This window comes from Cystoisospora suis (assembly GCF_002600585.1).
Source record: "Cystoisospora suis strain Wien I chromosome Unknown contig_2523, whole genome shotgun sequence".
NCBI classification, from domain to species: Eukaryota; Apicomplexa; class Conoidasida; order Eucoccidiorida; family Sarcocystidae; genus Cystoisospora; species Cystoisospora suis.
The window spans coordinates 19380-43293 of record NW_027155322.1 but is presented as its reverse complement, the minus strand read 5'-3'; the positions used below and the strand labels follow the sequence as shown (position 1 = coordinate 43293).

The 23914-nt window shown below is 46.4% G+C and overlaps 2 protein-coding genes across 2 annotated transcripts; one reads left to right on the top strand and one right to left on the bottom strand.

The window, feature by feature from the left end:
• The first annotated feature begins 19 nt into the window (after positions 1–19).
• On the top strand, positions 20–4467 carry CSUI_005213 (kelch repeat-containing). Its single transcript, XM_068065391.1, has 3 exons — positions 20–136; positions 428–712; positions 1450–4467. The coding sequence occupies exons 1-3, from the start codon at positions 122–124 to the stop codon at positions 1636–1638; spliced, it is 489 nt and encodes a 162-aa protein (XP_067922635.1). The 5' UTR covers positions 20–121; the 3' UTR covers positions 1639–4467.
• Positions 4468–5667: 1200 nt separating this feature from the next.
• CSUI_005212 (wd g-beta repeat-containing protein) lies at positions 5668–23080 on the bottom strand. Its single transcript, XM_068065390.1, has 4 exons — positions 14497–23080; positions 11340–13146; positions 8808–10224; positions 5668–8023 (listed from the first exon to the last, which is right to left on the bottom strand). Exons 1-4 carry the CDS (start codon positions 22349–22351, stop codon positions 5951–5953), a joined length of 13152 nt encoding a protein of 4383 aa, XP_067922634.1. The 5' UTR covers positions 22352–23080; the 3' UTR covers positions 5668–5950.
• Positions 23081–23914: the final 834 nt, after the last annotated feature.

Genomic DNA, 23914 nt, shown 5'->3' with positions numbered 1-23914 from the left:
GAAGGGAGGGGGAGGAGAAGGAGGGGGCGGGGGTCCATCAAGACGAATAGAGAGTTTTGGCTCGTTCTCAGCAACACGCATACGGACTCTACTGTCGGATGATTGCTTGGAAGCCAATCGAATGTCTAGACAACAGGTGAGGTGGGAAGAAAGAGAAGAAAAGAGAGAGAAGAATAAGGTCAGATCTCTGTGGAGAAAGGAACCCAAGTCTTCTCCGCAGATCTTCGGGCGATTCGTACGTACTCATACGTACATAAACGTAGTCGTACCTACACGAGCACATATATATGCATTGTATACATACATAGAAAGACAGGTACATATCTATCTATCCATCCATACAGATACGGAGGTCCATACCCGTATATCTTCACAGACTGTAATAGCAACGAGCGAAGGAAGGATGATGTGTGTTCCCTTTTTCCAGGAAAATAGCGGCATGTCTGAAGATTCTTTAAGAGGAAAGGAGGTCATGAGTCATTGCCTAGATGACGCTGATGAAGAGACAACCAATGGGTCGTCGTCAGCAGGTCCAGCAAGTCGTCCGCTCGGTACATTCCGTAGTAGCACAACAGGGGGCTTTCCCCCAGCTAGCTCAGTGAGCGGACTTCGTCGAGGCAGCTCAGGCATAGGGGGAGGAGGAGGAAAGGGAGACGTCCCCAGTGGAGAGACACCCGGTGGCTCTCCGAATATCGAAAAGAAAGTCTCTAGGGTAAGCGTAAGAAGGAAAGAAAGAGAGAAGCACCGAAGAGACTTCCTCGATGTGTCACGTGTACATAGGGCGCGACTAGGGGGGGGGGAAGATATGTAATCGATGCCTACATTTCATAGGCAGCATGGGTGTTCGAGAGAAGTCGAGGAGCGAGAGAAGGGCTAGACAGAGAGGTGTGAAGATCATATCGTACCACTACTGAAGCAACGGTCTCCATTCCTTCGTATGTGTATAGATAGTGGGAGGGGGGGTGCATACCCGCTTGTAACTGTATCGGGGATTGATGATGTCGGGTTAGAGAGCTGGTCTTGTGGTCGGCGAAAGGTGGCAGATCTTTTTCTTAACTGAGCGCGTTTTCTCTATGTTGCATGTGCATGCTATTGCTATGTGAGCGCACACTATGGCTCCCTCCGCTACTTCACCTTGTGTAGGGATGCATCGACGCCGACTGTAAAGAAGTAATGATGCCGCGCCAAGGCTTTCCATTGATTCGGGCCATAGAAAGATATTCATATTTCGTTTTTTCTAAGTTTCTGTCTTTAGTCTATCTATCTATTTATCTTTGTACGTACGTAGATATATCTCTGGAGCACCGGTAAAGATCTGAGTCTTAGGTGACTACTTTACTTCTTTCATCAATCTCTTCTATTCTCATCGTCACCTGCATTCTTAGCATGGTAGGCATTTCCTTCTGCCCTTGTTAAACTTTTTCTTTCTCTTTCTTTCTTGTTCCTTAGGTGCAGTTACTACGGCAGAAGATCGAATCGCAGACAGCTGAGAGAAATGCGGCAGCTATGAAGAAGAGAACTGAAGGAGGTGGAGGGGGCCCAGCGCCATCAGGGAGAGGCTCAGGGGGGGGGGGGGGTGCGGGAGGAGGAGGAGGTGGAGGCGTTGCATGCGATCCACTTCACTGGTTCGAAAGTTGAAGTTGTTTGCATGCATGCATGTGCCTGTGCACTTTTCTCCCTCTCTTTCTGTCGTTCGGACGTCCTCTTCTCTGGACGAAGGAGAGGGAGAGAAAAAGCGAGGGACGCGATCTCTTCTTTCCTACCTTTTATGTAGATCGATAGTCTTTATGTATATGTACTGCGTATGTCAATGTAGGTATTCAAATCTGCCTCGAGAACTTCTTTCATCCATCGACAGATACATACAGACGTGAAATAGAGGGGAGGGGAATTCTTGTAGGGGGTCTCTTGTTGTGCATGAAGAGGGAGTGTCGGGTAAAGACCTCTCTCTGTGTCTGTTGGTTTGTCTCTGTCTTTCTCACTTCTACGCTTTGAACTTAGGACTCTTTCTTTTTCTCTCTCTTCACCATCCTTATGAAGAGAAAGAGAACCTTGTGTTTGTTCCCCCTTGATCTCTTTGTCGCTTTCCTCCTCCAGACGTTGTAGTCTGTTGAGGTGCCTACGAAGAGATAGATAGGGTGAAGCAGAGAGGGACTGGATCATCACACACATGCATACCAGGGAGAGAGAGAGATACTCTTGAGAAGCTGCTGTGAATGTCACAACGTCCGTTGGTTTACAAAGAGAGAAGAGGACGGAGAGTGTGGGCATGCATGCATGCATAAACAGACAATGAATGATAGCGACGATGGTGGAGGTATCGGATCATCCAAAGGAGCTCTCTTTTTCCTTCACATGATAGTGACGACGATCATGATGCTCCAGCCACTCCTGTCTTCTTCTTCTCTGTCGTCCACTTTCGCTCCATCAATCTTATTCAGGATTGATGCTTAGGTGATGCCTTCTTTACGTGTTTTGCCTGCTCTTGAAAAGGATGATACACACAGCCCAGCGCCGAGAAAGAGAGAGAGGGGGAGGGGGGGAGATAGGGAGGATGGAGGAGTGAGTGAGAGGTGTTTTCTTCTTTTTCTTCAGATCATCAGGCTATTGAGGGATGATGTTTTTGCTTCTTCCTTTTCTTTGTCTCTTCTCAATTCCTCTTTCCTTGAACGATCTCTGTGTAGATATGTGTGTAAGCATGCATATATCCATATATATCCCTCATCCAACGTTACCTTGAACTGTTCGTGTGTTTCTCTACATGTGTGTGTATTTACAGCCCAGTCCTTTCATGTCCTCCTCTGTCCTGTAAAACAGTCTTTACCACGGTCAGAAAGCTCTCCGTCCTCCTCCCTGTCCGGTGTAATCGAAGTAGGGTGACGTCAGTATGTACATTATATATACTCCATCTAATGTATGTGTGGAGTACGCTACCGGTACATGCACGTGTGCCTGTATGTTTCTCATGTTGTATATGCGTCAGCTCTCTGTACACCCCGTTTCCTCTACTGGAGCTGTTTCGCTTTTATCGAGGCGGTGCCTGCCCCCTATTGTGTAATGTAAAAGAGGATGATGAAAGGGATGATCATCTCTAGAGGTTTCTGGGAATCAGAGAAAGAGGTAGAGAGATGAATTTCGCTACTTCCTTTTCATATACGATGACCGTAACAACCAGACCATCGATCGGTAAAAACAAATGACCTTATACAAGGAATGAATGAAGAGAGATGGTGAGTTGAGGGGTTTCTCTACTTTCCTCCTCTTCCTCCTCCCTCCCTCTTCTCTCCTTCAGCATCCAGGTAACAACTTTTTTCCCCGGCCTTGATCTCTTAAGGTCCCTCCGTTTGTCTTATTTTTCGGTCCTCTTCTCTTTTTTCATCGTTCTACGTCTCTCTCTTCTTCGCTCACGGTCTACCCGTCGTCTGCTACAGGAGAAGGAGAGTGGAGAGGGGAGGGTGTGTTCTTGAGAGAGATTTTGCGTCTCAGAGATACGGTTATATACAGGTGTGTAGGTAGGTGCCAAAGAAGGATTAGAGAGAGAAACAGTCGATAGTCAAGAAGGACCACGATGACAGGTTGAAGACCAGAGGACTCACGTCGCACTATCTCACAGTAGACACACACAAGAGCAAACAAGAGAGACCTGCTGCTTCCTTATAGCGAGTGGATGATCATGAGAGGTCTTCTCATGCTTGAAGAACGGGTGTTGTTAAGAAAAGATGTCAACGAGGCAGAGAGTGAATATAGGAAGGGAGAGAGGGAGAAGATGGCGATCCTTCCATAGGAAGGGGGTTGGAGGCTGTGAGTTGAAGTCATATTATAGACTAAAGAGAAGGTGTGTCTTGTTCTCTAGGATTGTGAATTGTGGTACGGTTGAGCAAGAGACAGGGCAGGGGGGAGAATGAAGACGTTCATACCTGCAAGCTATCTGTACACCACTTATCCTGTGCCATGAGAAATCCATACATTCATCGAAAGGCTCTCTCTCGTTACTACTTGGTGTTGTACTTGTCTAGGAGGGGGGAGGAGTGTGATGATCCGCTTGAAGAATCTGGAGTATGAGAAAGGAAAGAGAGGAGAGGGAGGAGGATATTGAGGGGCTAGCGAGTATTCCTCCTCTTCTTTTCATTCACCCACTCTGATGATGTGTGGTTTTCTTGGAGAACAGAGAAGAAAGGAAGGTCTGCTTCTTTCTCTTTCTTTCCTGTGTTTCCTCGTCGATTCTCTTTTAAAAACTTTAGCCGCGGTAGGCACACGCACTTCTTTTCCCTACAAGTAACTAACGGGAAGAAGGTCCTCACTGCTTGTTATCGAGGAGGCAGCTTGTTGGTAACTAACTTACATGCCGTGACGAGGTGTACGTACACCCGAAGGGAGTACAGATATAAGGGATGCGGTGGGGTGTTTTTCATGGAGACATTGCCGTGTTGTCTTGATTCACATGAGGCATCGAATTTTTTCAGACAACCAACCGTCAGCACGATGGTGATAAAGAAGCCTGTTTTTCTTTTCTTTCCTTCCGATACAACCTTCCTGTCAAGTTGCTGGAGAAGATAGTAGAACAACTTCTTACCCAACACGTGGAGACCTCATCCTCCCGCCTGCCAGCCTAGCTTTGCAGGCGGAATGTCGTTCCCTCCCCGTTTTTGATATGAGAAGCAAAAAGTTGGGATGCTTGTCGGGGGATCATCTAGCTACATCCGAGTTTACGCCACTTTCAAGAGCTTGGAATCTTATCTATCCGTCTTGTAAGGTTTTCTACAGAGTTTTTCGGCTTCACACCATTCTCATCTTGTTCACAAGCTCTCAGACCCTCCGCGTTTGCGTGAGAGTCTCTATGTGGGCATCCTGTATCAGGAGCTAGAGGACTCCTGCCAATTCTCTCATCTAGATTCAGAGTCTTCGTGCGTAGGTTTTGTCTCACCAGTCGTAGATCACATACAAACCTGAGGCACTTGGCTCTTAGCGGCGAAAGGGTTGCAAAACTCCTGCCTTCTTCGAACATCCGTCTGCCTCTTTCTCTTGATTTGAGCCGATTTCACTCACAGCAAGGCAGCATCGAGTTTGTTCACGACTGACGCTAAGACGCTAATATGTCTTTTCTTTCTTGCTATTCGTTGCCGACTGACAGCGTTGTTCCCGTGCTGAGAAGTTATTAAAGTTGCTGAGTGCGCTCCTGCACAACAGGGTTGGGTACGTTTAGGGGGTGTAAAGAATAATAGCCGGAAGAACTCGGTTGAGTACGCGTGGCGTGAAGCTATCATGCCAGACTAGCAGGCTGAGCGAAGACGGCAAACAACAACTGAATACCAACCGAGCAAGCACCAAAGGCTCTTGGTTACACTGCGTTCCTACAAGGTTTCAACGAGGGGAAGACACCAGTCTATGCGTACGGGCGTCTCCTATCGATAGAGGGAAACGAAGGTTTTGTGTATCCTGACATAGCTGGCTCAGACGAGAGACAGACAGCTAGACAGGGAGAGAGCTTCTAGATGAAACAAACATTCGCGATACTATAGAGTGAGTTGATTCCTAGAGTGACACTTGTAAGCCGTCAAAGCGCCTGAGGAAGTAAGTCTCTTGCCACCTGTCTATCGTCTGAGGTCAATTCTCCAGCCAACATCCATTCCACGTGTTCCATTCTTCGTTCGCCGGATGCACACCAGAGGGCCACCCAGTGGAGACAAAGCAGAAGTCGCCCGAATGAAAAGAAGGGGGGGTAGCTCTCCTCTCTGGAACGTCCTCCTTGTAATGACCGATGGCAAACTTTGGTCTGTTCTTTTCTGTCAAGTTTGTGAAAAAACAAGAGGTGCATGGAAAGGAACGTTCCATCGCTTCACCTCGGCAGTATAATACGAAAGACAGACAAGAGAGCCATGCACACCACCCAAGACAGAGGCAGGCCTGGCTTGGCCTCTTGACGACACACAGCCAGGCAAAAGTTAACTCACTAAACATCCCGGTATATATGAAAGGGTAACGTCAGCCAAGCACCCTCAGCCTCGAAGAAAGATTTCTTCTCGTGATTTAAGGTGAGCGAGAGGGACACAACAAGACGGAGAAGTCGGCGTAGGAGACGTTCAGCAGTATGAATCCACAGAGCGTTCTGCGGAATCTCATTCATATGAGGGCGATATGAAATCTTTGCTAAGAGAAGCTTAATCGCCGGTGTTAACACTCGAAGCCTTATGAGCATGATAGGCTTCTCAATGACTTCCTCTATTCCCACTCTCCGTTCATCATTCCTAAAGGAACAAGAACTCTCTCTTTCTTTCGTTTCAAATCTGTCCCTTACATTACTACATGTCTTCTCTGGTCTTTCCGAGTGCTCTTCATCCTGCTGTCTTATTACCTCTCTTCTCCCCTGGCCCCCCACCACACCTATATCGATACCTTTCAAAGCGTTGCTTCTTTCGTGAGGTGCATTTGAGGGATCATCTTCCCTAGTTTGTCTGTCTAGGCAAGTTGTGCGACTAGCCAAAGGGTTGTCTCCTCGTAAGTTGGATAGCAAGTTCTCAATGAGCTCTTTATTCTCAGGAGAGAATGAAGACGAGGATAAGAAAGAAGAACGAAGAAACTCTATAGGTGATGGCGTCAACTGACAGCGGAGTAATAAAGCACAAGTAAGTAGGACAGACGATTTTAGTAGATCTCTTTTGCTTTCAATTTCTGAATTGGCTTTCCTTTGCCTCTCGTGAATTGAAATAGCTTTCTCTGTCTCTTCATGCTCTTTTTCTTCCGAGACAAAACAAGGAGATCTCCTGGGGTTGTTGCGGGATCTTCCCGTTCCCTCACCCCCTACATATGTCGGTCTGTAGAGATGTATTTCAAATACAAATGAAGACAACATCTCTTCATCTACTCTTTCGCCATGTGTTTTACTTTTCTGTTCTCCCTTAGTGTCTTCAGTATCGTGTTTGATCTCTTCTTTCTTGCCTCCCTCAGTACATTCAAATCGATGCTCATCTCGATTGTCATGGTCATCGACATCATCGCTGTCATCAGCATCGATACCATGACTACTGTTACCGCTCTTCTTATTGATCTCTTCCATGAAATTCGTCCCTAAATACGTTTCTACATTTTTCTCTAGATCTTCAAGTAATGATATGAGCCGAGGATCAACGTCTATAACCTCGCTATTCCGATCTCTAAAGACTGCTGCGGCCCGTGATGATACCACCTCTCTCTTTGTATCCCCGGTCGTACTGGAGAACCTATCACACAGAGATAAAGGAGATATACTTCCTTTCTCGGTGCCATAGGAAGAATCATCTCCATCATCCCTCTTCTGTGAAATGACTTGATCTTTCAAATCTAAGAAGGGTGACAGAAGCAACTCTAATCCTACACTCGTCATTCTCCGGCTTACTGTCTGCCGCTCCCACCGAGGGAAAGAGACCACGCCACCATGGCTAGATCGAGCCTCATCATAGACGTTCTTCGAGTCTGTTGCACCTGCCGCTGTCTTGCCTTCTGTCGGGAAGACTGGGTGAGAATAGACGGATAGCTCCTTCTGTAGACAAGCTAGACACCAATGAGAAGCAAAAACGGCTCTATGACCTTGAAGAGCTTGACGTACAAATTCTAAACCTTTCCTATCCTCCTCCTCCGGTTCCTCTTCATCTTCTTCTCTCCTCCTTGCTTCCGTCATCTTTTTATGTTCCACATGATTTGAGATGTCAGGGGAAAAATCACGATGACTATCAAGAAGCTCATCAGCACCCATGCCACCACTCCTACTACTATTCCATTGTCTCTCTTCATCTTTCCTCGTCGGTTTTATCTCCCCACGGCCTTCGATAATTGCCTTTCCTTGATCCCCTTGCTCTCCATCAGTAGAGAGAAAGCTACCCTTCTCAGCTGGTAAGTTCAGAAGAGGAAGTAAGAGGGCGATTAAAGAAGAGGAATAAGAGGTTCTTCTCTTGAGTTTCTTATCCTGTTCTATGAAAAGCTGAACAGTAGAATGCCAGCATCGGAGAGATTCTTTGGAAATCCAGTCTGCACAAGTCACATGGAATGCCTGAGAAGAAGTTCAGACAGGAGACAGAAGGAGAACGTCGTGAGTTCTGATGTGAGACTTCAAGGCATGATAAAGAAGGGCTTGCTCTCTCTGGCTAGATAGACACTAGACATGTAGTGTGTAGGCAGCCATATCTGTGTGTACATGCACATGTATCATGCATTCCCCGCATAGAGTGTCTCGTCTCCCCTCATAGAGACAGGTCTCAAAGCGATGCGCAAAACGGTATGTACAGACAAAAGGTCGCTTTACGAAGACAATAACAGAGAGCTTGAATCCAGGCATAGGCGACGTAATCACCTACTTTGTCATCTCCCCTACAGGCTAGCAGGTGTGCTAACCTTCACTTCTCTTCCCGGAGCGTCGATTACAGCTTTCAGCTTTCGAGAACACCTCAAAAGGCTCTATCTATCTATCTATCTATCTACGGAGTAGGTGCCAATCACTCTCCTGTATGATGGCTTTTCTCCAATCACATTTTGAACTAGCTCTCTTTTGACTGGCGGTATTATAGATGGTCTTCTGTATGTACAACGACACACAGAAGAGAAGATCAACATTCACTGAAAGTGTTTAACCTTCTCGCTTCACTTGTTTCATTTCTACTTCACTCCTCAAAGCTCCCCCTGCTACCGATGACAGCATGCGGTAGGAACTGCATATGAAAAGAACATAGTCCTCTTTCATGCGGCATAGCTGCTTCTGAAACTCATAAGCCTTTTAGTGACAGCCATCTTCTCTCTCGCTGTGAGTGAACAGGAATCGCCTTCTTTGTCTTCCTTACTTGTTCAGCAAAGCTCGATCCAAGATCAGCGAGATAAGCAGCTAATCGGAGGTGAAGAGGGACAAGAGCGACACGCCACATAACTTCAGCACATTCCTGCTGAGTCTTCGAAGGCACTGTCCTGCTAGGACGGGTCCGAACAAGATAAGATATAAAAGCATCATGTAGACTCTCTCTAGGTTTCTTTTGAGGAGACAAGTTGATATGATTTGCATGTGCTTGGAGATCTACAAGGTAGCTCTGTTCCATAAGACCTGAAAAGTGTGAAGTGACGGCATTCGTAAGAGCGGGGTAAGAAGCTGTTTTCCTCTTTACAGAAGATCCTGTTCTTCTCCTCATCGGCTGCCGCTTGAATGAAGGGTCATGATCTTCTTCACGTAAATCTTCACATGTCTTTCTCTCGGCATACCTAACATGATGGATTTCCTCTCCTATTACATCTTCTTCTTCTTCCTCTTCTTCTTCCTTCTCATCACTATCATCTTCTTCTACGGCGGTCTCTTCTCCTCTATAGCTTGTAAGACTCTCTTCTTCTTCCTCCTCAGACTCGATTCCACAATCCTCGTCGTCTTCTTCCCCTTCTTCTCTCTTCTGACTATCTTTCTGATCAAACACACGATCTTCTGCAACTCCGAAATCGCTCCCCCTAATAGCGCACAACGTTGCCAATACAAGTAGAGTTAGCTTTCTCGATGTTATGTGGAGATCTTCCATCACACGACTATCTTTCACGGTCTCCGAGATCTTCATATCGACCTTCTCAAAAGTATGCTGTCTTCTTTCTTCCCTTGTTTTGTCTGAGAAAGAGACTTCTTCGAGTAAAAGAGATGAAGCTACTAGCCATGCATCGGCTGAAGCGACAGCCACACATGCAGCCAGTCTATGACCTTTCTTAGCTAAAGCCTCAGCCCATTCGAATAGAATCTGTTGACATCTCCTACTTCTTCTTTGTGGTTGTTGTTTACGAGCTTCCTTCAGCTCTCTTAAGATCATCTGTCGATCTCCTGTGTACATATTCTTCTCTACATCTAACTCCCCGTGCTTATTCCTATGATAACTCACTCCCTTCACATCACTCTCGCGTTCATCTCGAACTGTGTTTGGCTCTTGGTTTGACAAGCCCTTCCTTTGTTGCTTGAACTCCTCATGAGAATGGATATCCGCAGAGATTCTTTCTAAAGCTTCGCTCTTCCCCTCTTTCTTCTTTCTCGTCGTCTCCCTTTTCTTCGTCTTTGCCAGGTGAAGAGAAGGAGGAACATCATCGTAAAGAACCCTCGGCTTAGGCGGGGAGGTGAGACAAGCAAGAAGTAAAGCATGACCATAGAGGCGGCATCGACGATAGGCCTCAATAGCTTTTTGGGATGCTCCTACACTGAGGAGAAGTGCAGCACATTCATGGATGATACTGCTAGGCAGTCTGCAAGCCAACAGAATCCAGGGCGGAATTAGAAAACAATCAAGAAGGGAGTCGCACCACGAGAAGACACCCGGAAGTCTCTTTTGTTTCTACAAGAAATGCCGATCTTCACTATTTGAAGAGACAAAGTGTATCGTCGACATCTAAGGACGAGGTGAATAGACAAGCTATTGCGAAGATCTTACACGGAGCGAAAGGCGGCAAAGGAAGTCTATTGGAGCCGTACCAAGATCTCCCTCTACTAGGTGACTTAGGACAGTTATATAGATCTCTCCACTGGGGTTGTTATATGACTACTGTTGACAGCCGGCGGGTTGCCCCTCACATAGTGATTCTGTAGACATGTATGATACAGGGGCTTTCTTCAGAATGACATCTCAAGATCGCTCTTGAAGATTCCGTCGATTCTGAAGACAAGGAGACCACTCTCTTGCTCCTATCTGTAATGCTCCTCTCGAAATGCCACCTCCAGTATACAGCTTCTCCCATGTCTCACAATCTATGTCGGACTATCTAAAACAATCTTATTTCACCACTAGAGTTAGCTGGCGATTTGGCTCTCTTCCATGAAGAAATTACGTAAACGCGTACACATACAGAGAGGCATAACTCCTACAGACAACGAAGAAGACGCGGCCGTATTGGGGTGATAGTGAAAGCCATGAGTAAAAGATCTTTTTTTTCTTCTATCTCTTAGTCACTCTTCGTTCTTCCCCCCTATCAGACTGAAGTTATGTTTGGAAAGGCTTTGGACTTCTTTCCTGCGACACAGGTGATTTGCCTTGCCTAAATATCGGGTTCTTTGTATTCCTATGTACTAATAAGCTTCCTTAGCTTCGTACTTGCTCTACTCCCCACATCCAACTGACATCTAATGCTAGTGCGTTTTGTCTCTGAATAGTAGAAGAGAATGACATCCAGAAACACTTCGCTTGAGAGTCGATGTGTTGTACGTTTAGGACATTGTTAGGTCTAATTGCATGTCTACCTAGACCCTTCAGCATGCCGTCCCCACGTATGTAGGCGCATATACATGAGCTCATGTACAACGATTCTTTACCCATACAGGGCGGCGCGTGTATACAACATTTGTACTTATAGAGGGACATACATACCTTGCTTCACGTTGTCTTGTCGCTCTCTCAACCTCTTTCAGTCTGTGGTTCACGAAGCTACATACGACAGCCCTCCAAGCACGTGCTGCATGAGGACTCCTTCCGTCACACGCCCCCGCAGATCCAGCGAGAGCTAGCCAAAAGAGAGGAGATGGAGAGTCTCTGTCCAAAACCGAGTGAACCGTGGGCGTAGAAAACGGGGAAGATGGAGACCATTCAGAGACAGAAGAGACGTGAGGTCCCTCTTGAGGGATGCACGACGTTTTGGCTGGCGGTTGGGAAGACGACAAGCATTGATCCTCGGCGATGCCTTGGTCGTCTTTCCAGGGACGGTCCAAAGATGTAAACATCCACGGTAGCCGTCCATTCAAGAGCAGACACGAGTACAAGCCATCACCGCTAGGTGGTGGTCTTATGGTGTCGCCATTTATATAAGATCGTGAAGAAGATGAGGATGATGAGAGCCACAAATGAAGAAGCCGTAGCCAGGGAGATGAAGGACTTTTATCTTGCGAGACAAGATATCTGTGAAGATGTTCAATAAGAGACAGATAACCGTCGCAGGAAAAGGAGGGGAAGAAAGGAGCCGAGCTGTCTCCTGTCCCGTGCAGAGAGATATCACTCGATATCCTTTTCTCTGGAGCAAGGTGAAGAGACGAAGAAGTAGACGCTGTGGCTGGCAGAGACTGATAGAGGCTCAGTGGCAGTGAGAATTCCCCAGAGAGGTAATACAATAGAACTCTCTCAAGTCCTCGCATCCTTTCATCTTCTTTCATATATCTGTCATCTTCTTCTTCTCGTCCCCATTTGTCGCCTTTAGCAACACCACCGTCACTCTTTGAATCTTCTCTCTCTCCTTCTCTTTTATCCCCCTCTTTATCTTTTTCTTCGTCTCTCGTTCTCCTCCTTCTCTCCCCCTCGTGACTTGGCTTATCCTGAGCTACTCCTCGGCCTTGTTCGTCTTCGCCTTTTCCAGACCGATTGAACGGCTGACGTCTCTTAGCCTCTTCTCTTCTGCAACTTTCAGCATTTCCCCCTTGACACGAAGATGAACCCAGTAAACCGTCTTCCTTTTCTTTATCACCTTCTTTCACCCACTTCTTCAGGCTCACTTTCAGACTTCTTTGCTTCTTCGCATGCAGTAAATTACAGAGAACGCGCAACAGTTGCGCTTCCGAAAATGACGCGAAGTTCAGCCAAGGCGGTAGAAGGCCTCCTTCATCATTCTCCCACAGTCTTCTCCTCTCGGTCTCTTCTTCTTTGTTATCCTTCTTGACTTGCTTCCTATGGTCTGACTCTCTCACGTTCACACCCAAATCTCCATCTTTCTCATGCTGTTTACTACCTTCACAAGGAGACTTCGAAAAGCTTTCTTGAAGACCGCCATCATCTGGATGTCGATGGGTAGACTCAGAGATCTCTTGAGTGGAGATTGGGAGTTGACTCTCCTGTGGAATCGCAGTCGAAGTGTCCGTGCTGGAGTGTATACTTGGGTGAAACAAAGAAGACTTCTTTTCGCCTTCCTCTCTGTCTGTAGCTATGCAGAGAGAGTCCGTAGGTGTATGTTGAACACCATTCGGGTGTATGTACAGTGAAGAAGGCCCGTGGGAGACAGAGACTGCGGTTTGAGAAGGAGGTGAGGGCGACAAGGTGGACGATACAGCAGAAGAGGATGAAGGTACAGATAAACTCGTAGAGGCACTCGGGACAGAAGGAGATGAAAAAGAAGAAGAAAAGATAGGACGCGGCGGAGGATAGAATGGAAGAGCAAGTGGATCCCAAAGAATGACTGTCTGCTCGACTCCACCTGTAGAGGAGCAACGAACAAGGAAAGAAGAAAAAGCAAAAGAACAAGAAGAACAAGATAGCATAGTGAATGGATGAAGAAATTCCTCGATGGAGAAACACATGGAGAGAAAGAAAGAAAGACAGGAAAAGTGTGGTTCTCGTTGTCAGTTTTAAGAAAGAAAAGAACATCTTTCTCCTTTGTCGACAAAGAAACACTCTCATCAGATACCTTTGAGCTTACCTCCCCTCTTGTGATGAATAGATAGATTAGAGATAGACAGATTACAGACAGCTAGATTGAAAAGAGATAGATAACTTCGCGAATCTGGCCCAGGGGATCTGATCAGGTGGATACTCGATGGGAGGCCTTCGAGGCATGTGTAGAGAAGGCGGCGTTTTCCTTCTTTCTCCTTTGATTCTTACTGCTTATCGCAGTCGCCTTCTTTGTACGCCACAGAAAGATAAGAAACCGTGGACACTAGACAGAGAGAGAGACCGATGGATAGACAAATCTGCCTATATGCCCTTCAACGCAGACAGGTACAGAGAAAAGTACTGCCTTGGTTCCCGAGGGGAAGTGAGAGATCGACCTCTAAACCTCCCATGCTTACATCACGCAGTCCTACGCCATAGACACCTTATTACTGGAGTCTTTCGGCCTGAGAAGGATATGTAGTGAAGTTCAAGCAAGTCGATACAACAGAAAGAGAGCTTGACTAGAGATGGGGACATAGAGGTTGAATCGATCCTGACATCTAGAGAGATATGTATATCAAATACACTGATGGACGAACAAACAACTATAAATAGTACAAGAGAAATCAGGCGAGTGTGGTCGAAAAGAAGAAAGTGACGATGTTTTGAGCTTGTTTACATGGAGAAAGAAGATGTAGAAACAAAGATATGAGAAACGTGAAGTTGATGTGGATTATGCCGAAAAGATATACTAATGCAGAGATACATGGCAGTGCGGTCGGGGTGAAGCCGCGCGGCTTATCTATGTACCGTACATGGAAGAGTATACAGCAGACAGATATACCCCCTCATATAGACTGGAATATCAGCAGGTAAGCACATCTCAGTACAAATCAAAGCCACTTGACGCCTGATTCTCGCACAGATCAGTAGATAGATAGATGCGATAAACATATAGACATACTGAGAGACAGATAGAACGCTCTATCTATCTATCTATCTACACGCAGACAGAGAGACAGCCAAACCCGAAGATGACAAACGAAGATGTGTTTGAATCCTCTTGTCTTCTTCCGATCTCTCTAAGAGTGTACATACACTCCATGAGAAGGCTTGTTGAGTAAAAGAAACTGCTAAGGGACAGTGCTCTTTGACATCCACTTGAAACACTTACCCAAGACAAGAATGAGTCTATTAGGTAAAGGCTGTTCATACCAACAGCATGCTAACAGAGCTCCTCCTTCGCTTTGTTGCAGTTGTTCTCCTTTAAGACCTTTCCCTCCTCCTCCGCCTGCATGCTGTTTGCCTGATAGTATACTGCCACATGCAGCGCTTGTTAACCGACCCACAAGCGTCGCTTGGACGATAGATCGCTGAGAAATAAATCTTACACAACCGCTATCTGCAGTTCTTCTTCTCCTTTCTAGTACGACTGTACATTCCTTCTTTTCGACGTCTTCTGAAGAATCCTCTATAGGAAAAGTCTTTCCGGCACTTGGTAAACTCTTCAAGTCAAGACTAGTGGGACGCGCCCTATCACTTCTTTCTTCATCTGTAAATCTCTTTATCATGCTATGACTACTGTCGCTTTCGTGATAAGGCAGCTTACTCACAATTGAGAGAGCATCTTGATTTGAATGGCGACAGGAATCTTCTTGTAGGGGAATCTGATTATGAGTACAAGACAATCGATTGTCCGACAAGCATGTCGATGATGATGAAGGGGTCGTATGGCTAGCTGTTGTCTTAATCCTTCGAGCCATATAACTTCCTGTTTCTATCCGTTCAGAACTAAAGAGGCGAGAAGGTTCTATCAAGAAGACAGCAGCTACACCTGACATATATGTTGCACCTAAGAGAATCTCTCGTTCCCATTTATGCGAAGTCTCTCCCACCGCATAAGTAAGAAGAGAAAGCGAAATCTTCTTCTCCTCTATGTCGTTGTGTTCGTTGCTATTCTTCTTCTCCTCCTTATTCTTCTCTTCTCTTGTGAGCCATCGAGACCCAAGTGTTAGGCATGATACACTCTTCACGACGAGACCTGATCTCTTACGATCTTGTTCGATAGCTCCGTCAGTCTGAGAAGATCTTCCATCTTCCTCGAATAGAAAGCTAGGCGAGATCACCAGTCCTGAGTAACTACGGAGAAGGCTGTCTTCTTCTTCTTTCTCTCTCGCACCGCTATGATATAAGAGCCCCTCAGTAGAACAAGAGGAGCATGACGATATCTGAGGGATGTTGGAGCTAGAAGAAACGACAGCAGAATTGGTCTTCCCGGAAAGACATTCCTCACCCCTTGATCGTCCGCCTGTCTCCTTCTCTTCTTCGTCTTCGTCTCCAGAGACAACAGCCATGAGAGATGGTCTCGCTTGTCTACCAACATAGCACTCCTGCTGTGGCTCCTTCCTGTTCGCTGTATGCAAGAGAAAAGCCTCTCCACTTGAAATCGCTCTACCGATGCTAAGAGCCTTAACAATGGCTGAAAGGAGAGCTTGTCGAAGAACCAGAGGCCATACACCTACCCATATACAACCTGACGCATCGCCTATAGCAAGGAGGTCCATACAGAAAGAACAAAAGGAAGGTATACTATCCCTGAGACCCATAGACGAGGAGAAAAGAGACCTTATTTCATTCATCGTCTTCTTCTCCTCCTTCTCATCTCCCTGACGTGTCTGGCTATCGTGAGTATTACACCTTAGACTGGCTGTCTTCTTCCTCCATTCACAGCAACCCGATACGGCTATCTTCGCCTCCTCCTTGGGTGAAGCTAGCACTGCTGTAGACGTGAGCTTATCTGGAAGAGGTAAAGTGAAAGAGCCTAGAAGAGTAAAAGAGATATTCGCCATGGAAGAAGACGGTTTTTCCATGCTTGCTGTCTTGGCAGTGGAGAAAGAACGGTCGTCGTCATTAGGAGCTTGATGGATCGATGCTCTGGATCTCGATGCTAGAGGTCTTTGAGAAAGACGCGCTTTCAAGATGAGAAGCTCTGAGGCCTTTTGACGGGGTGCACTCCTGCTTTCTTCTTTCATCTTCAAAGCATTCGGATGAATGACAGCAGATATCTTACCTTCCCCACTTCCTTTCTTTCCTTCGGCTTTTGGGAGACTCAGATCGGTACTTTCTTCTTCTTCTCTCTGGGCTTGAGAATCGTTTCTTTTTCGAAGTAGAGAGGGGGAGAAGGAGGGTGATGGCGAAGAGAATGGCCGAACTACACAAAGGAACATTTCGTCTGCATTCGATGATGTAAGATCTCTTAGATAACCTTCGATGATATCAGTTCTTGCAGTCAGGAGATCTTCTTGTGAAGGAAGTTGGTCTTCTCTTTTCTCTCCTCCTTTCTGTTGCTGTGAAGGAAAGCTTCTTTCTTCGTCTTGTTCTTCCTTCTCTTCTTTTAGTCTTCCATCGCATCGTTCCTCTCCCTCTGCTTGAACGTGATCTTTCTGTCTCTCGGGGAACATGGCTATACTAGGAGATCTCTCATATCTGTCTTTTCCTTCTTTTATCAACTCACCTCGGACACTTTCTATGAGCTCTTCAATATCTTGAGAAGAGAGTGTATTCTTCATGACGAAACACAACCCACATAGTCTTTCTTGATGAACTCCTCTGATCTCTCCTATTTCTCCTCTTTGCTCCTCTATCTTCGTATGACCTTCTTCCTCTCTCTCTCCTTCCACCTCTCTCTGCATCTGGGATGAGGTAACGAGAGATGTTGTTCCTCTGGAGGCTGCTGAGGCACCACTATCTTTCTCTTGATACAAGGGCGCTTTATCGTCTGTCTCTTTTTCTCTAAAGGAAGAACCCCTCACGTCTCGAGTTGTTAAGTGCATGAAAAGCGGTACAGGGGTCGGTGGAGAGACATGGCGAAATCTGTCGAAGTGATCGTTACTCTTCTTCTTATGTGTGTGATAAGAGTCATCCTTCTGACTAGAAGCTCTCTTTCCTTTGTTCTCTTCCTGTCTTTTCTTCTGCTTGCGATCTCCTTCAAGAGACGCGTCACCTGAAGGAGCCACTCCTTCTCTTGATCGTACGTTTTCGAAGTCTTCATCCTTGCGTGAGAAGGCCTTCGACTTTGAAGAAGAATTCTCTGTATAAGAAGATCCAGATGGCGTGGTTGTCGAATGCCAAGAGAACGTGCTTATAAGAAGCTCACCTTCATCCGTTCCTGATATGAGAGCTGAAGGTATAGGTGACGCCATCAAACCCGCTACGGGACCGCTTGATAAAGAGAGATTTGAAGCCTGTCTTAACGAAGTAGAGCTCTGTATTTCTCTTTCATCTCCTTCTTCGTCAATAGCCCATGAAGGAGAAGGGAGAAGAAGCCATTGCAATTGAGAGACTTTATGTTGGAGAGGGTTCCTTCCCGAGAGAATCACCACATCATTCTGAGGAGTAGAAGACACCATCGACAATGGATTACAGAATCGACTCTTCTTCGAATTGAATCCCCCCCCTTCTCCTGCTCCATCTCTTCCTACCAGCGGCTGTCCAGGCGTCCTCGCCGCCGTAGAAGATGAAAGAGAACAAGCGCTTGTCGTCATCGTGGTCGGTAGTGTGGGGCTTGAAGAAGCTAGGACACCGACTCCAAAGCTACCGTCTCCTAAGCCGAAAGCAAAGACATTCGAGAGTAAAGGATGCCAAGCAATACATTCTACACTTGATAGAAGACCTCTCCAAAGAAAACCTGAAGAGACGGCACAACTATGTAAAGCGGCGTTGCCTCGTTCTTCAAGTTGTCGTAGAAAACCTTCCCCCGTCTGTCTTCGATTCATACAGCAAGAAGAGATAGAGGAACAAGAGCATCCAAGCGAATGACAGGTGGACCCCGCCTCTCCATGACGCTCGGGAAGCCCTAGGTTAACACCCATACCAGGAACGTCTCCTGGTTTACCCGTACATGGCTGACATCTTTCATCTTCTTTCATTCTTCCCGTTGTTCGAGAGGGGGAGAAATCATCTTCTCTTGAAGAGACATGACTTCTCGAAACCACATGCGTACGATGAGGGGGATGAGACGAACTGAGAGAAGAGCCTTGACGGTGTAGAAGTTGAAGAAGGTCAAGAGATCGGATAGTTGAGTCTCCGCATGCAATCAAGAGTTGTGAGGGTCTAACAGGTGAGAGAGTGAGAGAGGTTATCCAGCCACCAAGGGTATGAAGTTGCCATAGTAAAGATGTATTGAGATGAGGAGGAGAAGAAGATCTTACACTCTTCCTTAAAGAACTCAGCGGTTCTTTACAAGAAGATTTCTTCATGCCTACTATCTTCTCTTTCTCAACAAGGGAGATAGGTCTATGGATCATCTCTGGGGCATTATCGTCTTCATGCTTGCACTCCCGTATTGCTGTGAATGAAGAAGTCATATTGATATCTGTAAGACACAGAGTTCGATCCATCGATGTCGATAAGAGCAAGAGATGTCTTTCCATCTTCATCCCCCTCTGTTGCTTCTTCCCCCTGTTCGCCTCTTCAAAGAAGTCTGTGCCCTTTCCTTCAAACACATCTTGTCTCAGTGTGAAAGCAAAGCCACCAAGTGAAAAGATAGGACGTGTATGAGGTTGAAGCAGTTTCCTTTGTACCCCTTCAGGAGAAGAAGATGTCTCTATAGACATCCTTGAAACAGAGACAAAGACATCCTCTTGATCTAACTCTCTCTCTGAACTTTCCCGTTGAGATAACCAGGTGGCCCCTACTCCTGCCCCTGCTATTTCGACTTCTGATATGCCTGAAGGTCTCCAATGGATCAGCTGACCTAAGGCCGTCCCGAAGAAGATATCCGAAGGAAAGCACGGGTGCCAGTATGACGATAGCCACTGTCTTTGAGTATCTCGATTGTTGCGTGTATTCGCCCCACCTTGTGATGAAAGAGATGGTTTTCCTAAGGTCTTCTCAGACTTCCCTCGAGATGACACCCCCGAAGAAGATGACGTACCCTTCTGAGTAGCACGAGAACCGCCTTTATTCTCTCCAATATAGACAGTGGTAAGTAAATGTGGACCTTCATCTTCTTGTTGTTCGTCGTCATATTGACGAGAAATCTCTTGACTTAGATTCCAGAGAAACACCTGACCATCTCGACTCCCTGACAAAAGACAAAGACTTAAGCCTTCCCTTCTATCTCTTCCTTCAACTCTATCAGCAGATGTCGGAGCTATGTAACGCTCTTCTTCTTTCTTCTTCCTCTCCTCCTCCTCCTCCTCTTTGTAGACCTCTCGATCATCTTCTACTTCCTTCTTGTCTTCTCCAGATGGGGAGGCCTTCATCGCAGTAGATGACGGAGACGTTGGATCCAGCACGAGGACATCATCTCTTGTCTTCTCTGACGGTGCTAGGGTGCGAAGCTTTGAAGATGGAGAACTTTTTCTACCAGAAAGAGGTATAGGCAAAGCTACAAAGGAAAGAGTCGAGATTTCCTCTCCCTGCCGTCCGAGAATGCGTAAGATCTGCTGTGAACCGATCTCTACAAGGACAACTGAGCCATTTGTATAGCCTACCGCAGTGAGAATGGAGTCGAAAGGATGAGAAGAAGCAGAGAGGGTAGTAGTAGATGTATCAAGATTGATAGATTTCTTTTCTTTACTATTGGGGTCTTCTAGATCATTCTCTAATTCTTTGTCTACCTTCGTCTTATACTCCGTCAGAATTCCTTCGCTGTTGGTCTTTCTTTCTTCTGCTGAGTGCATCTCTTTCTTTCCATGTGAAGACAGATGAAGCTCTCCTTCTTCTTCTTCTTGTAGATGTAAACGTCTTGGGATGGTCTCTGTCCCTCTTAATCGCCTTTCGGGACAGGGAGGTGTATGTACACCACAAGGCTTGACCACTGCGAGAGCTGCAATAGCTTGATTCGATAAAGGCGTGAAAGTCGTGATCTTCCCTTGTTGTTGTTGTGGATGAGGATGACCGATAGTCCTTCCTTCATCTTCCTCTCTTCTGCAAACTCTGAACGATGGGATGTGCCATATAACTAGTCTTCCTTTCTTATCTCCTGTAATACATACACCCCAAGCACTTCTTCTCTCGTAGATAGATGATGTCTCTATTCTTCTACTGGCCTCCCTCTTACTCTTATCTTCATCTTCATGAACCATGTTTTCCTTACATATAAGAGAGTCGTCTTTCTTACCTTCTTTCTCTTCTATCTCGCCCTCTTCCTTCTTCCTCTCGTCCTCTTCCTTTGTATCTGATGCCTTCTCTTTCTCATCATCTCTATCTCTCTGCCTACCTCTCAACCCAGGATCCTGATACGAAGAAGAAGAAGAATCGTCTCGTCTCCCTACGGCATCTTCTCGTAGAGGTACGTCTCGACTGTTTGGGCTTCTCGTAGTGCATAATTGGTCAGCGGGAGAAGAACATCTAGCCACTGAGCCTCTTGTTGGTTTCACGCCTAAATTCCTCAGGCCTCCCCCCCATACAGCCATAGCTGTTATATCTCCTTTGTGTTGATTACGGTGCATGCCTACTTGAACGACTTGACAGAATGCACGCCCTTTCTCTCTATCTTGTTCTCCTTCTCCCACTCCTACCTTTCTCTTATTCTTCTGAGAGGCCGTCTCATCTTCCTCTCCTTCGAAGGTTCTCTCCGAAGACCGAGGAAAAGAAGAAGAAGAGATCTCTTGCGCCCGTCCTCTATCACTCTCTTCTTCTCCAGTAGAGCGATGGTCTCCTCCATTTATGATTGCCGTGCTTCTTCTGCCTCTTTCTCTTGCTAGAAGCTCTTCAGTCATAGACTGCAGTTGACACCCATTAGTAAGTGGTTGAATTTTTAAGAGGGAAGACACACCGGGGGAATGAAGATCTTTCTCCGCTGGTTCTCGAGCCGTCTCGTCTAGGTGAGAAGTATGAAGAGAAGAAGAGACAGAGGGTGTAAAAGAAGAGGAAGAAGCAGAAGATCTTCTTGCCTTTCCATGATGCTTCTGAGGTGGTAAAACGAATTGCCAAAGACGAACGGAACGGTCTAGATGAAAAGAAAAGAAAAAAGGAGAAAGGAGATCGATACATGGGCATGCATATGCATCGGTTGAGAGAATTCGAGAACTTTCGGGTGTACGTACACCCCACTTTGAAGCGCAAGAAGTCACGGGGACGGCGGGATGTGAGAAGACAGACGATGAAGGTGAATGAAGAGCGTGAACTGAAGATCCAGAGAGTTGTGTTTCTCTAAGAGACCGGGAAGAGGATGAAGAGGATGCTGCTACTCTAGAACGGTAAGGAGATACAGGGAGAGGAGAAGAAGAAATGGAGGAAGAAGAAGTTTCTCCATCGTAACAAGCACAACAGCAGACGTGACTGAGTGTTGGATATGAAGACTTCACGGATCGGTTACTACTCGGGGGAATCTCTGAAGCGTCATGGGGTTCTCTTAGATAGATATCTCTCTTCACACCTCTTTCTCCTCCGGTTACACTTTCCTCCAGAGATCTCTTGTTTATTTCACCTCCCTCTTGGTCTCCCCCCTCTCCTCCTTGAGAGCTTGTATGAGATGCAGAAGCGTCTCGTGTATGTGAGACATGTCGACTATGAGAAGCTGTACAGTGACTGTCAAGAGATGTGAGACTGCGGTGTGATCCTTGGGGAGTCGTAGAAGAAAAAGACGGGGATGGGAAAAAGAGAGGAAGACAATGAAGAGGATGAAGAAGCCAAGAGAGACCTATAGGACGTGCAGAGAGACCGCAATCAACGAAAGAAAGAGTCGAGCTCGAAGGAAGATCAAAGAGAACAATCGAGGCCTTCGAACAAAAAAGCGCCAGACCTGTGACGGGGTGTACAGACAGCACACCACTCGTATACCAGTTTGGCGATGCTGGTAAGACACATACGGGAGAAGATGAAGAGAAAGGAGGTGAGAACCCAGAAGATGAAGATTTCACAGGGGTTAAAACAGAGGGCTTTAGAGAAATAGGTGGAGATGGATGAAAGGCTTCCCCTTTGCTGGGAAGAGAGGAAGATGAGGTAGACAGAATCTTATCAGGAGAGCAAGAGGTCATAGAGGAAGAAGGAGACGGCGCTGACGGTATAAAGGGAGACATGTTTCTTCAGATGTCTTTCATATGTTATCTGGTCTAGAGTTCCATTCTTAATCTTCCTCTCATTCCTCGTCAGGGAGGTAGACGAGAGAGATCTATTGATGTCTTTGACTGTGCGGAATGTCTGGGGGGCAGCTGGAGACTCCTGCGACCAGAGAAAAGAAAAAACTTGAATCCAATTCAAACAAGAGAAGCAATAGACGGGAGAACAAGCAGAAGATGAAATCTGAAGAAAAGGAACGGCAGAGAGAAGCCGACAATCCCCTGGGGGGTTGTCATGATGCCCCTAGATGTGTATCGATTGTCGTGAGGAGTGAGAGAAAAATCGAGAGTTTTCTCTTACGCCTGAATGAAGCAAGCAAAGAAATTCCAGAGGTGTACATACACCCCAGAGGAATGTTGAACCTAGACGGGAAAATCACGAGATAAGAGGAAGAGAGCGGCAAGCAAAAGAAGACAGAGCGGAGAAGGAGGGTGGCACAGAAAATCGGCGAAAAGAACTTCACTTGCAGTTGACATCGTGGTTTTGTTAAGCGATCAACTGCATGCGAAGGAAATCGACCAGGGCTAGGGAGACAGACAGCATGCTGTGCAACTGCATGTAACACGAGCAAACTAGCCTGTCCCGTCTCTAACGATCCCGACCCTAAGGGTGTCAAATCGAGCCAATCATCATTCAAAAAAGTGCCTTTTGTCTACGAAACACCGTTCCCGTCGTTTTTCTTCTTTTAGTCTTCACAACTCATCTTCATGCACCGGTCTATCTTTTTCTTCTCTCAAATTCATCAAAGGCCTTCGAGAGACGCTAGCTCCCCTGTCAAGGCAAGCACACTGACGATTGAGCCAAAGGGAGCCGTACCGCCCGCCGAGATCTCCTTGGCGAACTTGCTTGTCTTGCGGTCGTTTCTACCACCCTGACGAAGATCGAAGAGAACGTCGATGCTGTTATGATCGCGTGAGAGGAAAAAAGAGATAGCAGCGAAAGTAAGGAAAAGAAAGAATGGAGTGGCTTTTCTGTCGAAGACCTCATCCGCTGCTTGTTCGGCTGTCCCTGCTGCTGGTTTTCTTATCGCAGGATGGTGACCATTCGAGACGAGAAAGATGTGTCTACCTTCCACCTCAAAGAGTTGCGAGAAGCTTTCTCTTTTGTGGCTAATGAGATTCTGAAGTCGTAGATCTACGTTTCGTCGAAAGTCTCTTTCTGTCTTGTCATTTTGTGACAACAAGCTGTCTATCAATGAAACTTTACATTAGATAGCCATCGATTCTTCGAGTTAGGAAAGGATAAACATTCGAGTCTTTCTCCAGTAGTCACGCTCAGCTTGATTTTGTCGTCCTTTGTTTGTGTTTCAACTGTACGTACACCTCAGTGTCACACGGGGTCACTCCGGGGGGAGAGGCTTTCTAAGAGACAACCTGAGTTTCTTTCTCTTTCCGATGGAAGGTTTTTCTTGAAGAAAAGGATAAAGGTAGCAGGAGTTTCGACGCTGCATATTTCCTTTCCTGCAGATCTTCCTTTTCACAACCGATCTCCTTCGCCTCGTGGCCCCTATCCGGCCTTTACCG

What these genes read in the sequence shown, in the direction of transcription:
- CSUI_005213 (XM_068065391.1), top strand. An exon ending in TCGAAAAGAAAGTCTCTAGG is followed by an intron (nt 713 to 1,449) that starts GTAAGCGTAAGA and finishes CTTGTTCCTTAG; the next exon opens with GTGCAGTTACTACGGCAGAA.
- CSUI_005212 (XM_068065390.1), bottom strand. Translation starts at nt 22,351, where the DNA reads ATGTCTCCCTTTATACCGTCAGCGCCGTCTCCTTCTTCCTCTATGACC. An exon ending in ACAAGACAACGTGAAGCAAG is followed by an intron (nt 10,225 to 11,339) that starts GTATGTATGTCC and finishes GTTGGCTTGCAG; the next exon opens with ACTGCCTAGCAGTATCATCC. An exon ending in GATCGAGCTTTGCTGAACAA is followed by an intron (nt 8,024 to 8,807) that starts GTAAGGAAGACA and finishes ACTTCTTCTCAG; the next exon opens with GCATTCCATGTGACTTGTGC.